General features: G+C 48.2%; 1 protein-coding gene across 18 annotated transcripts in view; it reads left to right on the plus strand.

Moving 5' to 3' along the window:
* The window catches only part of RBFOX1 (RNA binding fox-1 homolog 1), a 1,935,778-nt gene that overhangs the window by 1,560,642 nt on the left and 353,102 nt on the right, over nucleotides 1–22,034 (plus strand). For 3 of the 18 annotated variants that reach the window (XM_081132155.1, XM_081132147.1, XM_081132165.1), the window contains exon 1: nucleotides 20,383–20,505. The exons of 11 other annotated variants lie outside the window; for them this stretch is intronic. In XM_081132155.1, the coding sequence (XP_080988281.1) occupies nucleotides 20,407–20,505 (99 nt within the window). In that variant the 5' untranslated portion in view covers nucleotides 20,383–20,406. Of the gene's footprint in view, nucleotides 1–19,766; nucleotides 19,815–20,232; nucleotides 20,506–22,034 lie in introns of those variants that run through there. 4 more of the 18 variants (XM_081132160.1, XM_081132156.1, XM_081132166.1 and 1 more) reach the window with 3 other exon arrangements.

A 22,034-nucleotide genomic window follows, 5' to 3' on the forward strand; every position in this document is an offset into this window, starting at 1 on the left:
TGCTCATTATCCTACCCAAAGATGTTCTTAAGAATAGTGTGTTAGAGAGGAGGTAATGCCACCGCGAGGAAGTCTGGGCTTCTGTCTAATTATGTGTAAATTATCTGAGTGGAATCTCAAATGTTTAGTGATAAACAGTTTTATGCTTCCCAGCAAAGCATCTAGTTTGTGAGGCAATATAATCAGAAGCAGCTTGTGTGCAGTGAATCGTCGATTGTATAACTTCGCATCCTTTTGGACTGGTTCTTATGGAAAGAAACGGCAGTGTCTGCAGCCCTTTAAGAGAAGCAAATGCTGTATTCTGCAATTTTTTTTTTTTTAAAAGGAAAAGATAATTGATCCTTTGACTATGCTGCTGCTCTGCTCTCATAAGGAACATTAAAAAGTTGGATTTCTTAAGAAATGCAATTAACCGACTTTTATTTAATGATTTTTTTCCCCTCAAGTTATTCATCCTGGAGGAATGGTATCTGTTGGTTATTAACAAAGATGAGGTTGGATTATTAAGAAGCAAAATATCATGATATTCAACTGCGATGCTTATATAGCTACTCGGAGCAAACTCCCCTGTGGTTTGGTCTCAGATGCCCCCCTCCTGTTGGAAGCCTCTCCTGAAAGTCTCCCCCGTCTCTCGCCTCAGCTCTGGGTGGGATGGTTAATCTTCCTTTGGGCCACCGGGTGGATGCTGTCCCAAGAAGGAAGGCAAAGTGGACACCAGCTAATGTAACTCGTGGTCCTTGTAACTGACACATCTGAAAGGTCATAGGAATACAGATGTTTTACATCTGGAAGGTCACTCGTTTTTGGCCTTCACGGCAGGGTTTCTTACACACCGGAGAAGTTTCGGAAGGGCCTACCGGGGCATGTACCCATCCAAAAGCCATAGTCTTGAGACTTTATTAGGCAGATAAAATAGTCAAGATATTTGGTTTAACATGGCACAAGGAAGCTGAGTCCACTGTAGAAGAGATGGGAGCACCGGTTAAGATGGGATGGGTATGTATAACCAGTTAAAACGGAAACTGCCGCCTCTTAGTGTCAGAGCCCTTTGCTGCTGTACCCCTTGGGGAAGCATTCCTATTTCAAAGGGACAGGGCCAGCTGGGGGAAAGGGGCATTAGATGCCAGGAGGAGAGCCAAGGTCCAGGCAGATGAAGGCTGCAGTGGCCAGAGGCAAGGACTCTTCCTGCCAGGTTCCTTCTGGTGGTCAATGCAGATTAACGTTGGTGTGACCACCACGCAGTCCACTGCGTGGGTAGCTAAAGGGATGGCTTGGTGCATCGTAGTGGTGTTTGCTTCTGCGGAGTTTCTCAAATTCTAAGGTAAATTCTGTGGACATGGTTTTAAGTTTTAAATGGTTGATGCAGTGACCCTTTTTATATGGATTGGGCTAATTGCCCTGTTGTAAATGGGTGCTTTTCAGTGGGTTTCCAAACACACTAGCTAAATAGACAAGCACTCCATAATTAATACTGAGAGAGAGAGAGACTGAACCCGTGTGGATGTCCCTAGAGGGCTCAGCCTTAAATTCGCCAAGAACAAAATATCTGCATCAAGACATATATATTTGGCATTTACAAACCATGGGGCGTTGGACGTTTGGAAGGCAAACCATTTAGATGATTGACGAGATATATTCCTTTGAGCCGTGTGGATTTGCCCTATATGACTAGCATGACCTCCTGAGGAAGGGCTTCCATACCTTAGCAGTTCACAAAGAGTTCATCATAGTCTATTAAATGCATCATAGTCTATTGAATGCATTTGTTTCATGCTGACTTCTGTTGGTCTGACTTCCTGTCCTACACGCTATATATTCATTTTGTTTTTAAATCTTCGATTCACATCTGAAGCTCTAAAGGAATTTTATTTTGATTTCCTTTTTAGTGAAAACATATTACAAATTGCCAACTCATGATATATTCACTTTGAACTTAAGATATCATTTGTTTAAAAAATTGCAATAAACCCTGAAATGTTCGCTAATAGTCATTCGGAAGATTAAAGCTGCCAGTGAATTATGCAGCAGGGCCAAGGCTGTCTTGTTTTCAGACTAAATTTATCTCACGGAGAGAAAGTTATTCTGACTGCGGTTAGAGAGCAGAGATAGTTAACGTTTGATATTTCAATGGCTTTCTTCTTATTTTTTTGTTTCTTTTCTTTAAAAAACAGCAACACGAAAACATTTGATTATGGTTCTCTTAGAAGCTGCATTTTGAAATGTAAATATTGATGAGGGACTGATAAAAAGTCCTATTTTCTCTGATTATAAATGTGACATAGGTTTCCGGAGACTCTCTCTGTTTTTTAATGTATTTTTTTCTTTTGTTTTCTCTGTTTATATTTTTTTAAACACGGGCCTTTGGCCACGGGGGACCCGGTGCTGAGCATCTGACCTCTCGGACTCCCGCAGAGTGAGCCTCCATGTAATGGAAATAAATGTAGCATTTTCTCTGCATATGACATGTCGCTTGGGCAAAGTGCTCACAATGTCTCTGGTAAAACCGGAATACGAATTTCTCAAAAATGCCTTGTTCTCAGTTAATGATATTTTCTGCTTTTCCCCAAGTGGTCTCGTTGGGGGTTTGTTCTCGAATTCCTCTCTCTGCCGTGTGCTAGGCCTCCCATTATTTGTTCATTCAACGGGCATTTACTGAGTCCTAGTCACTCTCGGGCCTGAGCCAAGTGCTTGGGTTGCAGTAGCCAAGAAGCCCAGGGCTCTCCTGTGGCCTTTGCTGGCTTTTGGGGGTAAATGGGAATTTAACAAACAGATATAGGAAGGCAGGATGAAGATATGTTATGACAAAGCCAATATAGAGATAAAAATAAGGTGCTGTGGGAAGAGAGAAGAGGGGTGCTCCAGCGGGGAGGGGGTGAGACTCAGGCTGGCTTGGATCAGACCCATTTGCTTAGGGCAGGCGCCGGCTCACATGCCCGACCTCAACCAGCTGTTCCCCAGAGAGGGCTCGGAGGTCATCTTTCCCTGATGTGAACCCCCCAGGAGGGGCAGCTTCCGGAGATGGACCCGCTTCCATCACTGCCTGGGAACGAGCCCCCCGGGACTCACAAAGCAGAAAGGGAAATTGATCCCGGCTCATTATGATCCCCATGGGGAAGGGCTTCAGGAAGCCCAGGGGCCGGGGAGGGAAGATCCATGGCCTTGGCGGGGCCATGTCAGCAGATGCCGGGGTATCTGCCGGCCCTACAGCCGCCCTGTGTTAGCTGCTGTGACTGTGTCTGGCTCCCTCCGTGGTGGGACCTGCTCCTCCATTCGGAGCAGGATGCATCTGCTGTGGAAAGAGACTGGCTTTGGAACCCCAGCCCTGGGTGACCCCAGAGCACACGGTTTTGGTCCTCTGCAAAGGCAAGAAAAACAACACACCCCTGTGCTCCTAGTCCATCCACCCTCGCCTTCCCTGTCAAATGAGCACACCCCTGTTTCAGAGAACTTAGGTCACCTCCCCAGCCGGGCAGCACCAGTGGCTATTTAGATCCAGGTGCTCCGTCTTCTAGAACGATGTCCTGTTGCTCCATCGATGGATCCTAAGAATAGTAAGTGGGCCCCCCCTCTCCCACCTTCCACAGAAGCGGCACCCTCATTCAATTCTTTTTCATTGCATTTTCTGCAAAGGGGACTCTTATGAATATTGCTGTCTCCTGGGGCCATACAGAACTTTTCAAAGGTGAGAAGGGGTCTCCTCTGACTCTCAGGTATATCTGCTCATCCCATAAGATCCTTTTGCAGTAGCCAGGATTTACATACAGCCAAACAAAACGTGCCCTTTTAGCACACAGTTCTGTGAGCTGTGACAAATGCCTACCATGATGTAACGACCACCATCAGGATATGGAGCATATCGTCTATTCCAAAAAGTTCCCCGGGGGCCCGTTTGCTGTCAGTCCCAGCGCCGGTGCCCACCAACCACCAGTCCCTTTTCTGCTCCTCTAGTTTTGCCGTTTCCAGAATGTCATATAAATGGAATCACAAGTAGGAAGCTTTTCAGTACGACTTCTTTTTCTCAGTGTAATGAATCTGAGGTTCCTGTAGGCAGTTGTGTCTGTCCATAGCTTACCCTTCCCTTTGATGTCTAAGTAGCATCCTGTTGTGTGCATGCTCCAGGGTTCATCTATTCAACAACTGAAGGATCTTCAGTTTGTTTCCAGTTTTTACTGATGATTAAAAAGTTTCAATAATCATTAGTGGGCAGGTATTTCCAGGGATATAACATCCCTGGAATGGATGTTATATTTCCCTTAGTTTACTCAGGGAAATACCCAGGAGTGGCCTTGCTGGGCCAAACAGCAAGTGGATGCTTAAAGGTGGATTTTTAGGGGAGACGGTGGGCAGACAGAGTTGTAGCTTTGATGTCGAATTGCAGGCCTCACACTTCCCAGCTTTGGGACCTCACGTAGCTTGTCTGAGCCTCAGTTTCCTGCAACAGACGGGTGGTAGGATAGTAGAGCCACACAGGACTTGGGGATGTCACTCATGGGTGGCCCCTCGTCCTCGAGGGACCGCGTCCTTGCACTAGACTCCCGTTTCCAGGGTGCTCTGTTTCTGCTCCTGAGCACGTGCACCCTTCCTCCACCCCTGCCACACGCTGTTTCCTTTCCTGGAACGCTTGGCCACCCACTCTTCTCCTCACCGCCTCCTGGGCCTTCAGGTGCCCAGTGGAACACCGCCTCTTCACAACAGTCTTCCCTCGCCCTGTCTAAATCCAGCCCCCCTATATATAGTACCCTGTAAAAATGTTTAAACCCTGTTCCTTTCCTTTCTAGCATGTATCACAATGGGCCTGATAAAATGAACTGTAGCATTTGTTTTTTAATGGAAATTTCACTGAGATCATTGTAGAGTCGCATACAGTTGGGAGAAGTGATATCGAGAGATTCCATGTACCTTGTGCCCAACTTTTCCCCTGTGGTAAGGCTTGGCAAAATAATATGGTATCACATCCACGATACTGATATTGACTCAATGCACTCATTTTACTCAGATTGCCCTAGTTTACTTGCATTTACTTGTGCGTGTTTGGGGTGGGTATATTTAGTTCCATTCAACTTTGTCAGATTTTGCAGATCTGTGGGTCCATCGCTACAGCACAGGTCCAGAGCAATTCCATCACCACAGGATTCCTCTTCCTGTCCTCTCACAACCACTCAAGCCTCCCTCTCCAGCTCCTCCGGGCCCTAACCTCTGGCAAACCCTGGTCAGTTCTCCATTTTTAAAATTTAATCATTTCAAAAATGGAACCTTATAGTACATAACCTTTTAGGGTTGACTACTTTTTGCCCAGCACAGTTCCCTGGGGATTCATCCAAGCGCTTGAGTATTTCAATAGTTGCTTTTCATTCCCTAGTAGTATTCCTTGGCGTGGCTACACCTCCATTGATTTAACCATTCATCTGGTGAAGGGCACCTGGACAGATTCCTATTTTTAGCTGTTAAAAATAAACCTTCCTATACAGACTTGTGTGTGAACGTAGTCTCCATTTTTCTGGGATAAATACTCAAGAGTGAAATTGCTGGGACATTAGTTTTATAAGAAACTGATTGAAGTGATTTTTAAAATCTGTCTCTGCCAGTGAACATTAAGTTCCACCCGAGTAAATAGGCTGACTTTCTTTGCTTGTGCGTCTGTTTGCTTGTTTGTATGTCTAATCACTGGATACTGGGGACATTGCACAACGCTTAGAATATAACTTCCTACTCTATAAATATTTATATATGAGTTAAATAAGGAACGAATGAGTGGATGCATGAATAAAAATTTGGCAGGGGAGTAAGCAAAATAATGCAAGTAAATCATTGTTAGAATGCTTAGCACAGAGAAACCTCTAAAAGGAGAGACATGTTTTCTCACCATTAGCTTGATCAGATGGGCCTGAGGGTGATATGACAACTCTCACACCGTTCCGTCACTCAGGCATTATGAAGCTTTATAGCATTCCAAGAGTCTCAGTTCTATTTTTAATATGTTTTTATCGATTTGAGAGAGAGAGAGAGAGAGAGAGAGAGAGAGAGAAACATCCATGAGAGAGAATCATGGATCGGCTGCCCCCTGCGTGCCCCCTCCTGGGGATCGAGCCCACAACCCGGGCATGCGCCCTGACCGGGAATCGAACTGCTGACCTCTTGGTTCATAGGTGGACCCTCAACCACTGAGCAAAGTTGACTGGTCAAGAGCCTGAGCTCTTCCTTCACTTCATTTCCTTAAAGAAAATCCTATCTCATGAAGATGCTCCAAAGTGGCAGGATGGGAATTTGGGCTTCATACATTAAATAAAACTCTGCTTTCATGGTGAGGCTACCTGGCTACTTTCCCTGTTGAAAATGAGCACAGGCAATAAATGGTAGAAGCCTCTGGAGAGCGAGGGTGGGTGGCACTGAGCAGGCTAACCTTGTCCCAGGATCTTCACGGTCTTTGCGTGTGAAATACATATTGGGGAAGCCGATGGAAGCGGCTCAGTACTTAATAGAGAGAGGAAATTAGTTATTCTCACGTGCCCGAGGAAAGAGCAGGTCTTCCCAGTGTCTTGATCTTTGTACTAGGAGCTAGTAAAACAAGCAGTCCTCATAATAAAAATAGAAATGAGCTTTTCTCGACAAGAATGCCACTGGAATGATGGGCTGTCACACAGGACCCGGAGAGACGAGAGAGAAACGTCTTTGGGGACTATAATTAGGCTTGTGTGGAGAGGGCAATGCTCCGGATCTATGCAAGAGTGCTCTCTGCCTCTCTCTAGAATCTCTATGAAAGCGGCTCCCAAAATCTGGGATACCAGGGAGGTCAAAGTTCAGTAGACCAGGCACCCACTCTCCTCCCACGTTGGTGAGGCTCGGACCTGCCTATGACAGAGGAGTGTGAATTAGGCCTTTTAAAATAAACAGGAATAATCAGTGGAAACCTTCTCTTTCCTTATTATGAAACTACCCCATGCATATTATAGAAAATTGGTTATTCCAGATTAGCAATAAAAGTCACCAGTGATCTCAACAGGACTATTAACCTTTGGGTGTTTCCTTGAATCTTTGGCTGTATCTAAGCAGATACGTAGACTTAGATCTAGAAGGAGATAAACTGAGAAGTGCAGAATGTAAGTTATAGACGCAGACTGATTTTACATGCATCGGGTCACACCACGGAAACAGTGACTTCTCTCTCACTCCGTCCGCCGCGTCATAAGCATTTTTCTGCTTTATAAGCTATTCCTCTCCTTTGTATTTCCAAAACTGGAGGATGTCGTCCCAGTGGAATGGGCAGTAAAGTAGTTGGTTTTTTTCCTACCAAAAATCAAAATCGTATCCATGAGTGTTTGCTGGCTGAGATAATTCTACTCGTGCTCTGAGGAAGGAAAAGGGAGCACAGTCACCTAGACCACTCCGGGCATTGGGTCAAGACCTGAGCTTGTTCCACCTTGGCCCATGTTTCCATGGCCACAGGGAGAACCTGTGGTAGTTTCAGACACCCAGGAGGTTCCGGGGGAGGCGGCATCTACCTGAGCCCTAGTCTGGTATTTTATAACCCAATTTAATTTTGGGGGGAAAGAACTAAGTCCCAGAGAACTCATATCAATTGTTCAACTTTCAGACATTCTGCTCTAAAATCTGTTTTAAAGAATGCATTATGCAATAAAGTAGAAGATCAGAGGCAAGGGAATCACACTGCCTGAGTGTGCAGACTTGAATGTTATCTTCTCCTACCCTCAGTTTTCTCATCTGTAAAATGGGGGGGGGGGGGTCAGATCACCTTACTTCTTGGGTTTCTGGGAAGGAGTGGGACAATGGATATAAAATACTTTGCATAACACCTAGCGTGGAGTAAATGCTCAATAACTCTAAGCTTTGCTATTATTTGTTATCACATTTCTTGGAATTACGTAGATCTTGATAGAACAATGTCTATGAGGGCAAAAAATATTAGACTGGCTTGGCTGGTGAGAGGCGGGGGTAGGAGAAGGGAAGGCGGAAGCCTGCTGCAAATCTGAGTGATATTAAGGGAAGTCTCAGCACCCTGGAGTTTGGTGTTTCACTAAAGAGGTCATAAAATATTAACATCCCCTAGAGTAACGCTGAAGAACCATGGTGTCAGCGCCTGCTTGCTATAGAAGAGAGGCTCCTTAGAGACGTCTGGGGCCCAGCGATGAGGCGGGAAAGAAGGGGGAATCAAGGTGGTAACAGCAAATCCAATTGCTTCCTTAGCTGGAAACAGTAAAGTTAGGAGAGGAAGACAGAATAGTCAACGAGCAGTGGGCTTTCCTGGAAAAGGTAGAAATTATAACTGCCTTTCCAGCTAGAGAGAATGGAGCTGTCTTTCCCACAGAGGCCAATGTATATTGCCTAGCCCTTGAGTTCACAGTCAACAACCACAATATCACCATCATCACCACCACCATCACCATCATCACCATCCCCAGTGTCAGCACCACCATAGACAGTGCCATCATCATCATCACCATCACCACTGTCAACACCACCATGGACAATGCCATCATCATCATCATCACCCCATCAATGCCAACACCACCATGGACAGTGCCATCACCATCACCATCACTATCACCAATGCCAACACCACCATGGACAGTGCCATCACCATCACCATCACCATCACCATCACCAATGCCAACACCACCATGGACAGTGCCATCACCATCACCATCACCATCACTATCACCAATGCCAACACCACCATGGACAGTGCCATCACCATCACCATCACCAATGCCAACACCACCATGGACAGTGCCATCACCATCACCATCACCATCACTATCACCAATGCCAACACCACCATGGACAGTGCCATCACCATCACCATCACCATCACCAATGCCAACACCACCATGGACAGTGCCATCACCATCACCATCACCAATGCCAACACCACCATGGACAGTGCCATCACCATCACCATCACCATCACCAATGCCAACACCACCACTGGCAGTGCCAGCATCATTATCATCATCGCCATCACCGCCATGAAGCTATGATGCTCACATGCATATTGCATTTCCTAGGTGCCAGGGGTTGCACTAAGCAATTTGCACACATTACTCCATGTTACCCAAACTGTGAAAAAAGACACTCATGCTCTTTCTAACTACAAATGAGGACCCCATCACCCAGAAAATTTAAATAACTTCCCAAAAGTCTCCCAGCTTGTGCAAAACAGATCCAAGAGACAGAACCAGGCAATCTGCCTCCCCAGTCCTTATTATCATCGCTTTATTGCCAAGACAATATAAGGTTAGGAAACTCTCTAGCTCCATACGTTCCCTTTTAATTTTTTTCCATTGGAGGGTAAACCTATAATCTGAGCCTCACAGCGTCGTATAGCAAACCAGTGGTTCTCAAATACGTATATATGTGCATTTATACCAGTAGAAACCCTGCACAGTTTCAAATAAATTCTGCACAAAACTCTATTTATAAAAGAGATGGATTATATAAATTCCACTGTGGAACATTTATTATAAAGCCAATCAGTGAGAAAGTAAGGCAATCTTGATGAATATCAATTCTGAAATTGGGGGCACGGATAACTAATATTGTTTTCAATTAGCCCCATAATCTAATTCGCTTCAGTATTTTAATTTGTTGCATCATATTGAGAAAATGCTGATTCACACGATGATGCAGAGCTGCAAAAGATAATTTTTTAAACCAGGTGACCTAAAAATATCTGGTTACTACGGACTGTAAGTTTCATCTCCGGCTCTGTGTCTCCGGGGTCAGCACTGCGCTTGGTACAGGGAGTGCATTCCAGATGCAGCTGATGAGTGAATGAATGAACGAGGCATTTAGTGAGAATAAAATGCACCTCAGAGGCATGGCGCTGGAGGAGGGCCTCCGCTCTCATTCACGCTTTCTCATTTCCCCGACCGATGTTTACCGAGCGTGGGCTACCATAGGCCAGGCGCTGTCCTGAGGTGGTGGGGAGGCCGCACTGAGAGGAAAACCTCAGGAAACACGTGCGTGGCCGGCAGGAGACAGACAGTGAGCAGACAGGGAGCTCGCTGGCTGTCCCACTGACATGCGGGGTGCTTACATAACCCCTGAGCTTCGGCATCCTCGTGGGCAGCCCGGTGCTATCCGTATGTACCCAGCACTGCCCTCGGGCCGCGTGAAGAGAGGCACACGTGGCCGCTGTCCTCTCCGTCTCCATCTCCACATCGCAAACACGCAAAGGTGCGCGTCTCGTTCTGGGATTATCTATTTGATCCCGCACTAGGTATTCTGGGATTCGCACACGCGTATCATTAAAGCGGCTTCGGCCCAAGAGCACACGTTTGGTGGCGTATTAATATGCACTGGGCATAAGCAATTACAAGACCAGGTGCCAGGCGACGGGAGTCCGGAGAGACGGAGGTGCCCCGGAGAAAGGGCCGGTTGTGTTGCGAGATAAGAGGTGCCGTTCCAGGTGCCCTCATGGGCCGGAGGGTCAGCGATGCCTCTTGAGCGGAAGATTGGCACGTTTGGTTTTGTCCATTTAAAACTCCCCCGTGGAATCAACGTCGAGTATGAGTCGGGAGGAGCTGAGGCTGAGCGCAGAGGAACCAGTTAGAGAAGCAGGGCTTCCACGTGTTTTAAATGTTTTAATCCAGGAGGCAGAGAATGATGCGATGCACTGGAGCAGTGGTGATGGGACCTCGTCGGGAGACTGGGGCGTGCACAGTGACATGACTTGGGAATCAGCTGGCTCTTCACAGCAGCAAAGGGAAGTGTGAAGGGCACATGGGGAAGTTTCAAAGTTAAGTAAACGGAAGGGAGATGCTTTCATTCGCCAACAGCAAGGCCATTGAGGAGGAGGGACCTGTGCCAGCATGTGGTTGGGGGGGATGGTAAACAGCAGTGGGAGTGGGACCTTCCTCCTGAGAAATGAGGGAGCCTGTCTGAAGCCCACGTCACTCCCGAGGGGACCCCGTGAGGAGAGGTCGCCCCTGCAGGCGTGATGGCGATTCCACAGGGAGTGGGGTGGTGGTTTCCAGCCACCGCTGCAAGTCCTCCACAGGCGTGCAGAGCGTCACAGCAAGTGGTCTTACAGGGGGGCGTACAATTCCGGAGCAAGAGCTAGGAGACCTAACAAAGCACAGGGGCCACCAAGCAGGACCTTATGTTGGTGGAGCACTCAAGAATTCTGCCACACACATGCATAAGAAGGCCCAACCAGGGCAAAATATATAGGGTGTCCCCAAAAATGTATGCACAAGCTCTGAATAATTATAAAGGCAGTGTTTATTAAAATACATCTCAAAAAAAATACATTTCCTTTTCCAAGTTGAGCTATCAGCTGTTAAAGTGTGTATACACCCCTGGGACGCCCTGCAGCGTTTCCCTTACAGGCCACCCTGCTGGAAGAGTGTCGAATTCTTCTATCTAAAACCAAGTGAAGAAAATGCACTTTTTTTTTTTTTTGACAGCTGTACAATACATCGTCTCCGGCAGGGTAGGGTTTTGGTTTGGGAAAATGGCCTGATGTAAACTTGGGCAAGAAAGTGGCCCCCTCGAGGGCACAGGGACAGCTGATGAAGGAGAAGGAAACATGGAACAAAGAGGCTGGGATGGAAATTTGTTCTCTGGCTCCCAACGGGAAGCAGAAGAAGAAATTAAAGTATGGCAGAGGAAGTCTGGAAGCAGGAGCCTAGTCAAAGTCAACGCTGATAGAATAGCCCAGTGTCACCTGTAAGGATGTGCTCCACGCAGATCCTTCTAGAATCATGTTTCTAAGACGGGAGTCCTCTCTCCCATTTGCTCTCTCCCTTACACCCCCAGTCTCATGTCCACTAAACCCAGACACGGCCTGTGGGCATGGAGATGTGCTGGGACCTGGAGAGGGGCTGAGCCGCACGTGTGCGTCTGCTGGCGTGGCCCAGGCACGGGGACCATGAAAACCTGAGCTAACGGGTCCGATGAAGTTGTAGAGCGTGAGGTGCCTATAATTGGGAATTGCAATTTGGGGACTAAGACCTGAAATTCCAGAAGGTGCGTGTCTGGAGAGTTTCAAGGTGAGATTTTTGAGAACCAGACATGTTTTCCGCCCAGTTTCCATTCCATTTGCTACGTGACGTTGTAATGTTTGCAGACCAACCTAGTTTCCTTGCGAGTCCTTCCGCCCTTCCTCACCAGCTCACCACCGACAATCTCCAGCCTTTGAAGGCGTGACAGTAATGCCAGGGGCTGGGACCCTCTGTGCTGGCTCTTGCCCGCATGCCAGACAGGACCTCCGGCAGGTCAAGGTCAAAAGAGATCATTCCAGACCTTGAGATGTTAGAGGTGAAGGCATTTCTGGTAGGAGATGCTGGCGGGTGACTTGTGTTGCATAAACATAAATATTTCTGAGCATTTATGGGGTCAGAGAATCCTGTCGCCAAGCTTGTTAAGAGGAAAAATAGAATTTTCTGCAGACTTTGTTTGCCTTCAGATTTGCTCAAGTTCCAGAAAGTGGCAACACAGAGTGGGTGGGTGTGGAGGCTTCCCAAAGTAGACCTCCCCGCCCGCTTACTTGTTCATTAGGAGAAATCACCACTTAGCTGTTTTTGTCTGTGCCACCTACTGTCCCGGGTCCCACGCTCTAACATTCTGTCCTGTGCACTGGAAACAGACTCCCACCCACGCAAGTGCCAAGCGTTGCGCCCTCGGTACCACCACCTCCTGCAGCCTATTGTTTCGGGAGAGCTCCTCTGGGAACCCAAGTTATTTGCTTGCTCCGGCTGTTTTAAAGTTTGAGGTTCTGCCTGGCGTGTCTTGGGTCTCTCCCGACAGGTGTCAGTCGGCTGCTCTGATAGAACATTGTCTCTAAAACTTGTCACCTTTATTGCGGGTGGTGATAGGGGTGTTAGCAAACGAGAATGGAGGCAGGGTCTCTACTTTGGAAAAGCTTAAGGTAGACTGTGGGTGGGGCGGGACTTAGTTCTTCCACAAAGAAGCAGGGACTGGAAAGCTGGGAAAGTGTCACGCTGTCAAATTAGGGGGCCAGGGTCAGTAACAGATTGCTAAGAAAAGGAAATCTTGCGGCCAGATTGATAGAGTAACGCTTCAGGGAGGCACCGGCTAGGTTTAGACTTTGCAAACTATGAGCAGAGCGAGGAGGGCTTTGCAGCCAGCCCCTCGGCTGCAGCTGCTGCAACAAGGTGACAGAAGGAGAACCCCTGGCTTTTTTGTTCAGCGAGCCTGATGGAAAGAAAGCACTGTTGCCACCTCTTATTAGCAAAACAAAGTGTCGACTTCTGGCAGCCTCAGTTTCTTCTTCTGTAAAATGGGGCTATTGAAATCTGCCTTGGAGGGTTTTGTGAAGGTCAGAGTGTGTGTGTGTGCGTGTGTGTGTGCGCGCGCGTGTGTGTGTGTTAATTACCATCATCACCGTGCTGGCTGGAAGGAATCTCTTTACATGTGTTGCCCTCGTCAGTCTCCAAAAAGCAGTAAAAGATGTGGCCTGACATTTTGTGAGATCCAGCTGGGAAGAATTCCGTCGGCAAGGACTAGTGTGCGAGTTTGTGTTCATTTGATTCACGAGCAAGATTAAAGAAATCGTGTGTACTCAGAAGACTGGGGCAGAAAGGTGATGCCTACACATTTTCTTGTAAGTGCCATGTCACTTGAAAAAATTCCCCCAATCATTGCATTTGGAGTTAGTTGTTCCATAAATATATATATATATATATATATATATATATATATATATTTTTTTTCGGTCTTGTTTGTGTCATTTTTAGAAAATAAAATAAAAATTTTTTAGAATGAGAGATGTCTATGTTATCAGGGGTGGAGACTAAAAATGATTCATTATAATGGTCGCTAATCTCCATAGATAACAGGCACTCATCTCAGAATTTACAGGTATTGTTTTATTTTACCTTTTAACAACTTAATTTGGAAGGCAAAATTACAATCATTTCCTCTTAGAGAGAATGGAACCGGGGTCGTACGGGCTTGTAACTACAGACGTTTAATAGCAGCTGTGGAAGCATGAAGCCGAGCCTTCACGCCAAAGCACGGCGACTCTGAAAGGCGTGCTCCCCACTCCACACGGAGGCCAGGGAGGGCCCCCAGACCTTCCGTCACAGCCATCACAGGGCAGGTGGCCTGGAATGAGCGGGGCTGCAACCACCGTGTCATTGAGGAAAATGAATGCACTCTGGTGATCCCACAAGTTCGATTCCTCTGACCTTTCTCTAGGTGAAAGGCAGGCACCCGGTGGTTTAGGGCACTTAGCTGTGAGAAAGGTGTTGGTTAGCTCTGCTGCAGCGGGCCTGTGGGCTGAAGAGGGCAGGCATTCGGGCCTAATCAGTGCGAGTGTCCCTGGGTTTCAAGCACCCCCACAGCAGGTGACGTGCTGTGGATTCTTGGTGTGCCAGTGCTAAGAAGCTCTTTCCACTCACCGTCTCAGTGGTTCCCAAACGCCGATCCATGGATTCATCTGGTTCCATAATCGCATTTTCAACAGAAGGCAGCTAAATGAGAAAATTAAGGGCAATTTAGTTAGAATTTTAAGACATAAATTTAATCAATTTGAAGGGCTGTCCTTTATTTTGAGATTATGTCTTTTTTACTTTTGGGTACAAAATGCTCTTTCTGTTATAAAATGATGATGATAGCAGATGGTGTGTGTGTGCGTGCGCGTGTGTGTGAATACACTAACTACGCCCCAAAAAAGAGTAATTAATTTCATGCAACTCCCCTATTGTTTTTAAACATGTATTGCAATAGTTCGTGAGTTAGAGAGAAAAAAATCTGAGAGTCATTGCAGTTCTGGGATGGAGCTATCATTAGCTCCAGTTTACAGATTGAAAAACTGAGGCTCAGGGTGGTGAATTCACACGCCCCCATTCATGTACCTTACAACTAGTAAATCTCAGATGTAAACCCAGGTTTAGTGTTTCTGTAGACCTGGAGTACCTCCACCGTGGGCCTGCTGGAGCTGCTGTCCATGTGGTTGTCTATATGCACACACACACAGGTAAAGAGATTGTAGGTTTTTGTTGTTCTGGATTGGTTTTGTTTGGTTTTCACATATGGCATTTTATGATGCATGCTCTGAAACATTCCAAAGACTCTTCCTGGAGTTGTTTTTCCAAGGGAAGACTCATGGACACACCTTGTCCTTCCTAACAGCTGCATTGTGCATATATGAAGGGCTTAACTATCGCCTTGTTGCTATTCAAAACAGAGCTGCAAGGACTCTCCTGGCACACATAGCTCTGTGCCCATCTCGGGTTTCTGCAGAACAGATACCCAGAACTGCAATAATTAGGTCAGTAAATACACATATTTTAAATTTTGAATGTTGTCATGTCCAAAACGTCATGTCCAGAACCTTACCGTTTTGAGTCTCCTTATCTGTATCTGAGACCACCCATTTCTCCACCACGTCAGTTCTAGATGGTCCTGGTAGGCATTCTTACTTGCTTAATTAGTTGATGTTATTTATTAATTGAAGCCACTCTCTTGGACAGAAGATTGCAGCAAGCTGTTCTAAACAGCCAATATGATTTTGAAAGGAGCTTTTGTCGGGAGGGTTAGTTGTGAACTGGGCTTCGCTTGTTCTTGTGTTTCTGTCCTTTCAGTCTTGGTCTCACGGACACCCCACCCCCAGAGAGCTAGTGGTGTTGGAGGGCCCTTGACACACAAGCAGCCCCTAATCTCCAGTTCAATCCCATCATTATATGCAAAGCAAGTGTCTTGAACCTATGGAACTGGTTTTGCCTGAGCCACAGCTCTTTGCTCTGAAAGAGGAGTGCCAAGCCCATCTGAGAACAGCCAAATCTCGGCCCTCCCGCTCTGGGCCTTGGACCGAGCACGTCTTTCCCAGGAAAACTGTGTCTGAGAACTGGAGCTTCTGCAGGGTAGCTCAGGGGGACCAGGGAGCTGAGACCTCATTCTAGAGGCCAAGGGGCCAGCTGAACATACAGAGAGATAAAATAAAATAGTTTTAAATCTTGGATTTCGCGAGCAGAAAGAGATAACAATTGGTCAATGTCATTGGGTCCAAATTGTATTCATCCACCCACCCATCTACCCACCAATTTAGTATTATCTCAGTGCCAACTACATGTCAGAGTGTATTAAATCCTGTACTTCAACTGGTTAAATGTGCATGTCAGAATGTTTTCAATTTTTAGTCATTAGAAGTGCCACACTTCCCACCACAACTCTCAGTAGACAAATCTGGGCTCGGCCACCATTGGAAGGGGTAAGGGTGCAGGAGGCTTTTCTAGAAGCTGAAGCTGCATTTGCAGAGCAGGCACACTCGTCACACAGAGCTCCTGCAACCTACCCAACCTTTCTAACCCGAGCTATCCCCGATCCCCCCCATCCTGCTCTTTCGTGGATGTCTTACCCAGCACTCATAACTCCCTATAGTCTGTGCAATTTATTATTTATTTATCTTTATTATTTTCTGCACACACACACACACACACACCCACACACACACCCATTAGATTGTAAGCTCTCTGAGCTCAGGGATCTTTTCCTTCCCCCATGGATAGAGCCCTAAGGACCAGAATAATGCCTGGAATGTAATCAACACTAACCAAATACAGTTGAAGTGTTTCAGCAAGTAGGTGACCCCAGGTGCTTGTGACAGAGACAATAAATAATAACATTTTCTACAGATGCTTTCATTCTCACCTTACCGAAGATTGAGACTATGTAGCTGCCCGTATCCAAATTCGGAAGAGTAACATCTAAGCCACTCCTTGACATGGTCAGGAGCTAACCCCAGTTTGGATAATTACATTTAAGACCAAGAAGTCCTTCCTTCGGTCTAACTGGAGTTTTTCTTGCTCTGAGTCGTGGCAACTTCCACAGGACATCTTCCTTAGGCTACGTGTCTGCCTTTTTGACAGCCTGAGGAAATTATCATAAGGAATTCTGAAAGAGAGGAAAAAAAACAACAATTACCCTGTATCCCTTGAAATAGCTGGCCAGTCTGAGTGAAGGAAAAGTTACAAATGCTGTTGTGTGGATCAAATTAAAAGGGGAGCTTTTGCCTGCTGCCTAAGGAAGTATCATTGGAAGCTGGCATTGCTCACTGCAGGCTTTCGGCACTCTTTCTGCTCCCTGCAGCGTATGTACAAGCCTTCAGCTACGGGTCCTTGTAGCCCGAAGGCAGGGGGGTGGCCCAAGAATGGGCGTGTGATATATGCCCCCAAGTGATCTCAGGGCCCTGGGATTCTTTGTGGAGAGAGAAGAGTAACCTCCACTTCTCATCTTTATTGATGTAGGAGAATTGTTTGGGAGCTTGTAGACTGGATGTGGCTCTTTCTCAGCTTCTGTTGAGATGGAATCCAAATTCAGCATCCTCACATGTGGTTTAAAGGGCTGGCTGAGTCCCGTCATCGAGCGAGCAATAGTGACAAATGTGGCGTTACCACCTGCTCCGGGGTCATCCAGTCTCTTTCCTGATTAACTTGCACTGCAAAACCTTTCCTGCTCCATCAGCAGGTGTCCTGTGGAGGGGTGTGTACTCGTGTCCTCGAATAACTGTGCTTGTGAGGGGATGTGGGGACCGTGGCTGTCCGGAGAAAGCAGCCTTGCCCCCAGATCATTCTGAGATGCCTTGAGAAAGTCTGGATCCCATTGTCTCACTTTGCAGACTTCCAGGGCGCCTGACCATGGAGACCTAAGTTTAAGCCAAAGTCTGAGGCATGATTGCAAAATGGGTCTGTAGGAATCCAATCACCACGGAGGGCTTTCGACTTTAGGGGAAGAAAACGGAACTGGAAAACCAGGGTTGGCTCAGGGCAGCCGAGAGCAGTTATTGGCTCCTTACGTAATGTATTTGTTTTTCATTAAACCATTCAGATAAGGTCTTATTAAAGTGCCATGTATTATTTATCGTGCTGCTTAGGAAAATGAGCTGAAGGGAAAACTCTGCCCTCTTTTGGGGGCATCTGCAGGCTTTCCCAATGCCAGTGAGGAAGCGAACCCTTGTCAGGACAGCACGGTGCTGGAGGGAGAAAGAAAGAATGGGAGAGAGAGAGTCAGGATCAGGAAGGCAGAATCTTTGACCTTTTATCCCATCTACGCTTTGTGGAGTGGCTTTCCTTTTGATTTTGAGGATTGCAACATTTAAAACAAATTAAAGACAGGCAGAAAGTGGGGGGGGGGAGAACAGGAAAAAGGGAAACATTGTATCTATAAATCAGACCTTGTCTGATAAATATGGTTTCTGAGACAACATATAGAGCAGTGATTTTTCAAACTACCCAATGCTACTCCCCCCCCCCAAAAAATGCATAGAACACCAGCCTGTGCTCCCCTAATCGCCCGTATCCATTCGCTTAGGCTTAAACATGCGACTGTGCTCCCTCTAAATTGATGGGGTGTGTGAGTCACAGAGGTTGGAGGGTGAGGAATGGAAAGAAAGAGCCTGGTTGGGGCCTAGTGTTTGGCAGAGGGAAGACTTTATAGTTATTGATGGCGTTTCAAAACAGAACCAGAGCCGTGGTATCATTAATTTGCTTTTCTCCAGAAAGCATTTTGATTAGCCTGCAAAGTGAGCTGTGCCTCGAAGCTGACGGCTCAGTTCAGAAGCTGTCATTTGGCCGGGAGTGTCCCCGTGTGCCTTAGGGGGATGTCAGCGGGGATGTCCCCAGTCCCCGTCTCTGGGTCCTGCCTTAGGTGCCCCTTCCTGAGGGGTGCCCCCAGCACTTCCAGGGGTCCCTGCCCCGCAGGACAGCGGCAAATCTGAAGCTGCGTGTCTTGCAGGGAACCCAACAATCAAAAAAGATGCTGTTCAGACAGCCTCTCGCCCTGAAAAAGGAAAGGAAAATCCAGTCACTGGGTCAAAATCTCTATCACAAAATACGACATCAACCCTGATCAGGAATTTACTGCTGCCAAGATCCTGCTTTTTTTTTTTTCTGTGAGGACCAAGGACTTGTTAGAGTCTTAATCTTTTCTTTTGATTTGCAGATCACATCCTATTTTATTGCATAAAGACTAACAAAACCTAATGAATAATTATTCCTTCATAAAAGAAAGGGGAGCGGGGAGATCGCTCCGCAAGAGCAGAATGCTAATTTGACCAAGGAGGGCTGGTCAGGCGAGAAAAAAAAAAATAAAGTAAATAAACCAGGGTCACCTGCCCGCCGTAGCCCACAGAGTAATCTCTTATCAGGCGTGGGCTTCCCCACCCTGAGCATCTATAATTTGAGGAGCGGGATTCTGGGCTGGAAGGACCCCTCCCCCCGTATCCGCCCGGGGCTGGCGTTTTACTTAGTCCAACAGGCTTCATTTATTTCCACGCCAGCCAGAGCGGGTTCCCCCTCGGCGGCCGGGGCGCGCTGGGGCGCGGGCTCCTGCCCGCCCCGGGAGAGCTGCGCGCCAGGCGCCCGCGGGCGCAGCGCCGCCTCGCCCGCCCTGCCAGGGGGTGGGGGCCCCCGAAACTGCCCTGCCTCCGTGCCAGCCGCCCCGGCTCTCCCCGCCCCCAGCCCCTAGCGTCGTCCCAGCACTTTACGAGGGAGAATCCCCGGGTCCTGTTTTATTTGCCAAGGAGTCCGCGAGCGAACCGCCACCCAAATCTCAGCCCGCGTCCCGGCTGGACGATCGCATGCACTGCCCGGCTCGCCTGGATGCCGGCGGCGTAGGGCGCTCGCTGGCCGCCTCGCCAGCCCCGCGGAGATTTTTAGCAGACATAATTTGAATTTTGGTGAGTCTTTTTTTAAAAAAAAAAAAGCAAAGGGGAGGGGAAAAAAAAAAACCAAAAAAAAAAACCACACACACACAAAAATCCCAACCCTTCCCTGGACCCATTTGACAAATGAGGAGGCAGCGGCGTCAGGATCCACGGAGTGAGCCTCGGTGTGAGTCAAATCTCTCCCTCTCTCTCCCCCTCTCCCCCTCCCCCTCCCTCTCTGCCCTTACCCTCCCCCCCCCCCCCCCCAGCCTCTACAGGCGGGCAGCCACCCCCTCTACCGTCCGTAGAAGTTGCCTTTGCTGGTTCGAGTCATCTTCGCCGGGGCCGGGGCAGGGGCAGGGGGTGGTCAGCGTCGGGGGGGGCGGGCACCTGCCACTTTGAGGGGCATCCGAAAGCAGGCCCCCAAACCACACACACACACAAAAGATACAGCCACGGAGGAAGCAACATAGTTTCCTGACCATCTCAAGTGTCTTAGCTGGAGGCAGAGGAACGCTGGGATCCAGCAAACCCAAAGGGGAGCAGGAAAGCCAGGGAGGGGGGACGCGCGGGGTGCGGCGGGGGGAGGGAGGGAGGGAGGGAGAGAGAGAGAGAGAGAGAGAGGGAGAGAGAGAGGGGAGGAGAGCAGCCACGGGGGTTTGACTTAGATAATCAGCGAAATTAAAAAGAAAAAAAAAAAATTGTAGCGTCCAGGCACCGAGCGGCGCGATTGCACGCGCGCGTCCCCACTCCGGCTCGGCGGGCGCCAGCGAGACGAAATGCAGCATCCTCTGACGGGGGCCACCTGCGTGGCGCTCCCCAACGTGGGCATGTGTCCCCAGCTCTCGTGTGCCTTGACTTTTATGTACTTACAGCAGGTAAGGCGCGCGGCTTCGCTCGGAGGCTGCTCCCGGGCTCGCCGACCGGGTCCCTGCGTCACGGGCTGCGCTCGGGCGCTCGGAGGGGCCGCGGCTGGGGAGGGGGCGAGCGCGCGCGGGCGGGCGGGCGGGCGGGCGCGAGCGCGGCCTCGGACCCCGCGCCCGGCCGGGGGCCCCGCGGTCCCGCGCCCTCCGTGCCCGCTCCGAAAGCCTGCTCCCCAGCTTGGGCACCGGGGAGTTTAAAATCGCAAACTGCCTTCTCCGTAACTCGCACCTTTCTCGAGCCAGGGTGCCCGCTGGTGATCAGAGGCGAGCCCCTCCGGGGGCGCTATGAGTTGGGATCTTTGTGGAGGCATTTCAGGGCTTGGAGTTTTAATTCAGCCGCTTTAATAGAGATTGGGGGAAAAAAACAAACAAAAAACATATATGTGTGTGTGCGTGCTCAGTGTTTTTGTTTTCTCAAGTTTGTCTGGGAAGGTGCTGCTTTCGGTTGCTTTGGGAATGAGAGCCTTTGGGTGTCTGGAGCGTGTCAGCCCCGGAGTCTGCCTCCAAACTCGCTGGCAGCGGGTGCGAGGAAGGCCGGCGAGCTGTTTAGGAAGCTGTCTTTGTTGCTATGTGTAAAACCTTTTTTTAAAATTTTATTATTATTTTTTTCCTGTTCCACTCTCCCTTAATGGCCTTGCTGTGGGATGTCGTGTTTATTTTCCATTCAGTGTACATTTCGGAATCTTTCATTGTGTTTCTCTCTTTCTCTGGGTGTTTCCCTTGGACCTTGCCCGGCTCTTCCCTTTTTACTCAGGAGAGCTGCTGCTGCTGCCTAAGTTGGTTCCTGGGTTTGGGGAACAGCTCAGCATTGCCTTGGGGAGGGGGGAGCCCAGGGAGGGGGGTGACAAGCCCAGCGTTCTCCCACTGGGCAGGGGCTGTGGATGTGACTGGCGGGGTTAGAAGGATTTTTGTCACGCAGATGGGAATCCTTTGGCCTGTCCCGTCCTGCTCTACGAAGAGTTAACCTTGGTTGTGGTCGTTTTGTCTATTTTTCGATGGGCCCCTTCGGGGAGCCCCGTTTGTTAGCCCTGTGTGGTTGTGGCCTGGTAAACTCGCCTCGCAGTGCTCAGACGGGTGCCTCCTTCCCCAGGGCCCTCGGTGCCAATCTGTTGTAAGAATATCCGTGTTCATAAAATGTCAAGATTCTGTGTTGAACATTTGGGTCATTTGCGATCAAGTTGGTTGCCTCCAGAAAACGGTTTTTTTTTTAGGCGTAGTTTCTATTGCAAGTCTTCTTGAGAACAGCCTTTTTTGTGTTGCTGTGTTGCTTTCATATCTTAGGGAGAAATTAGTATATCCTTTTAAATATTACTTTATTCCATCTCTCACTGAATACATTGTGTCGGTAAAACACTTCTGAAAGGCCTGTTGGTAACATTATATCATTCGCCTGCTTCTACCATTTCTGTGCCTTTGCTGTGAGTGAGTGTGTGTGTTTAAGGCCAGTTACTCACTAGAAGAGTATCCTAATGAGCATTTCTACA

The sequence above is a fragment of the Miniopterus schreibersii genome, assembly GCF_964146895.1.
Source record: "Miniopterus schreibersii genome assembly, chromosome: 3".
NCBI classification, from domain to species: domain Eukaryota; kingdom Metazoa; phylum Chordata; class Mammalia; order Chiroptera; family Miniopteridae; genus Miniopterus; species Miniopterus schreibersii.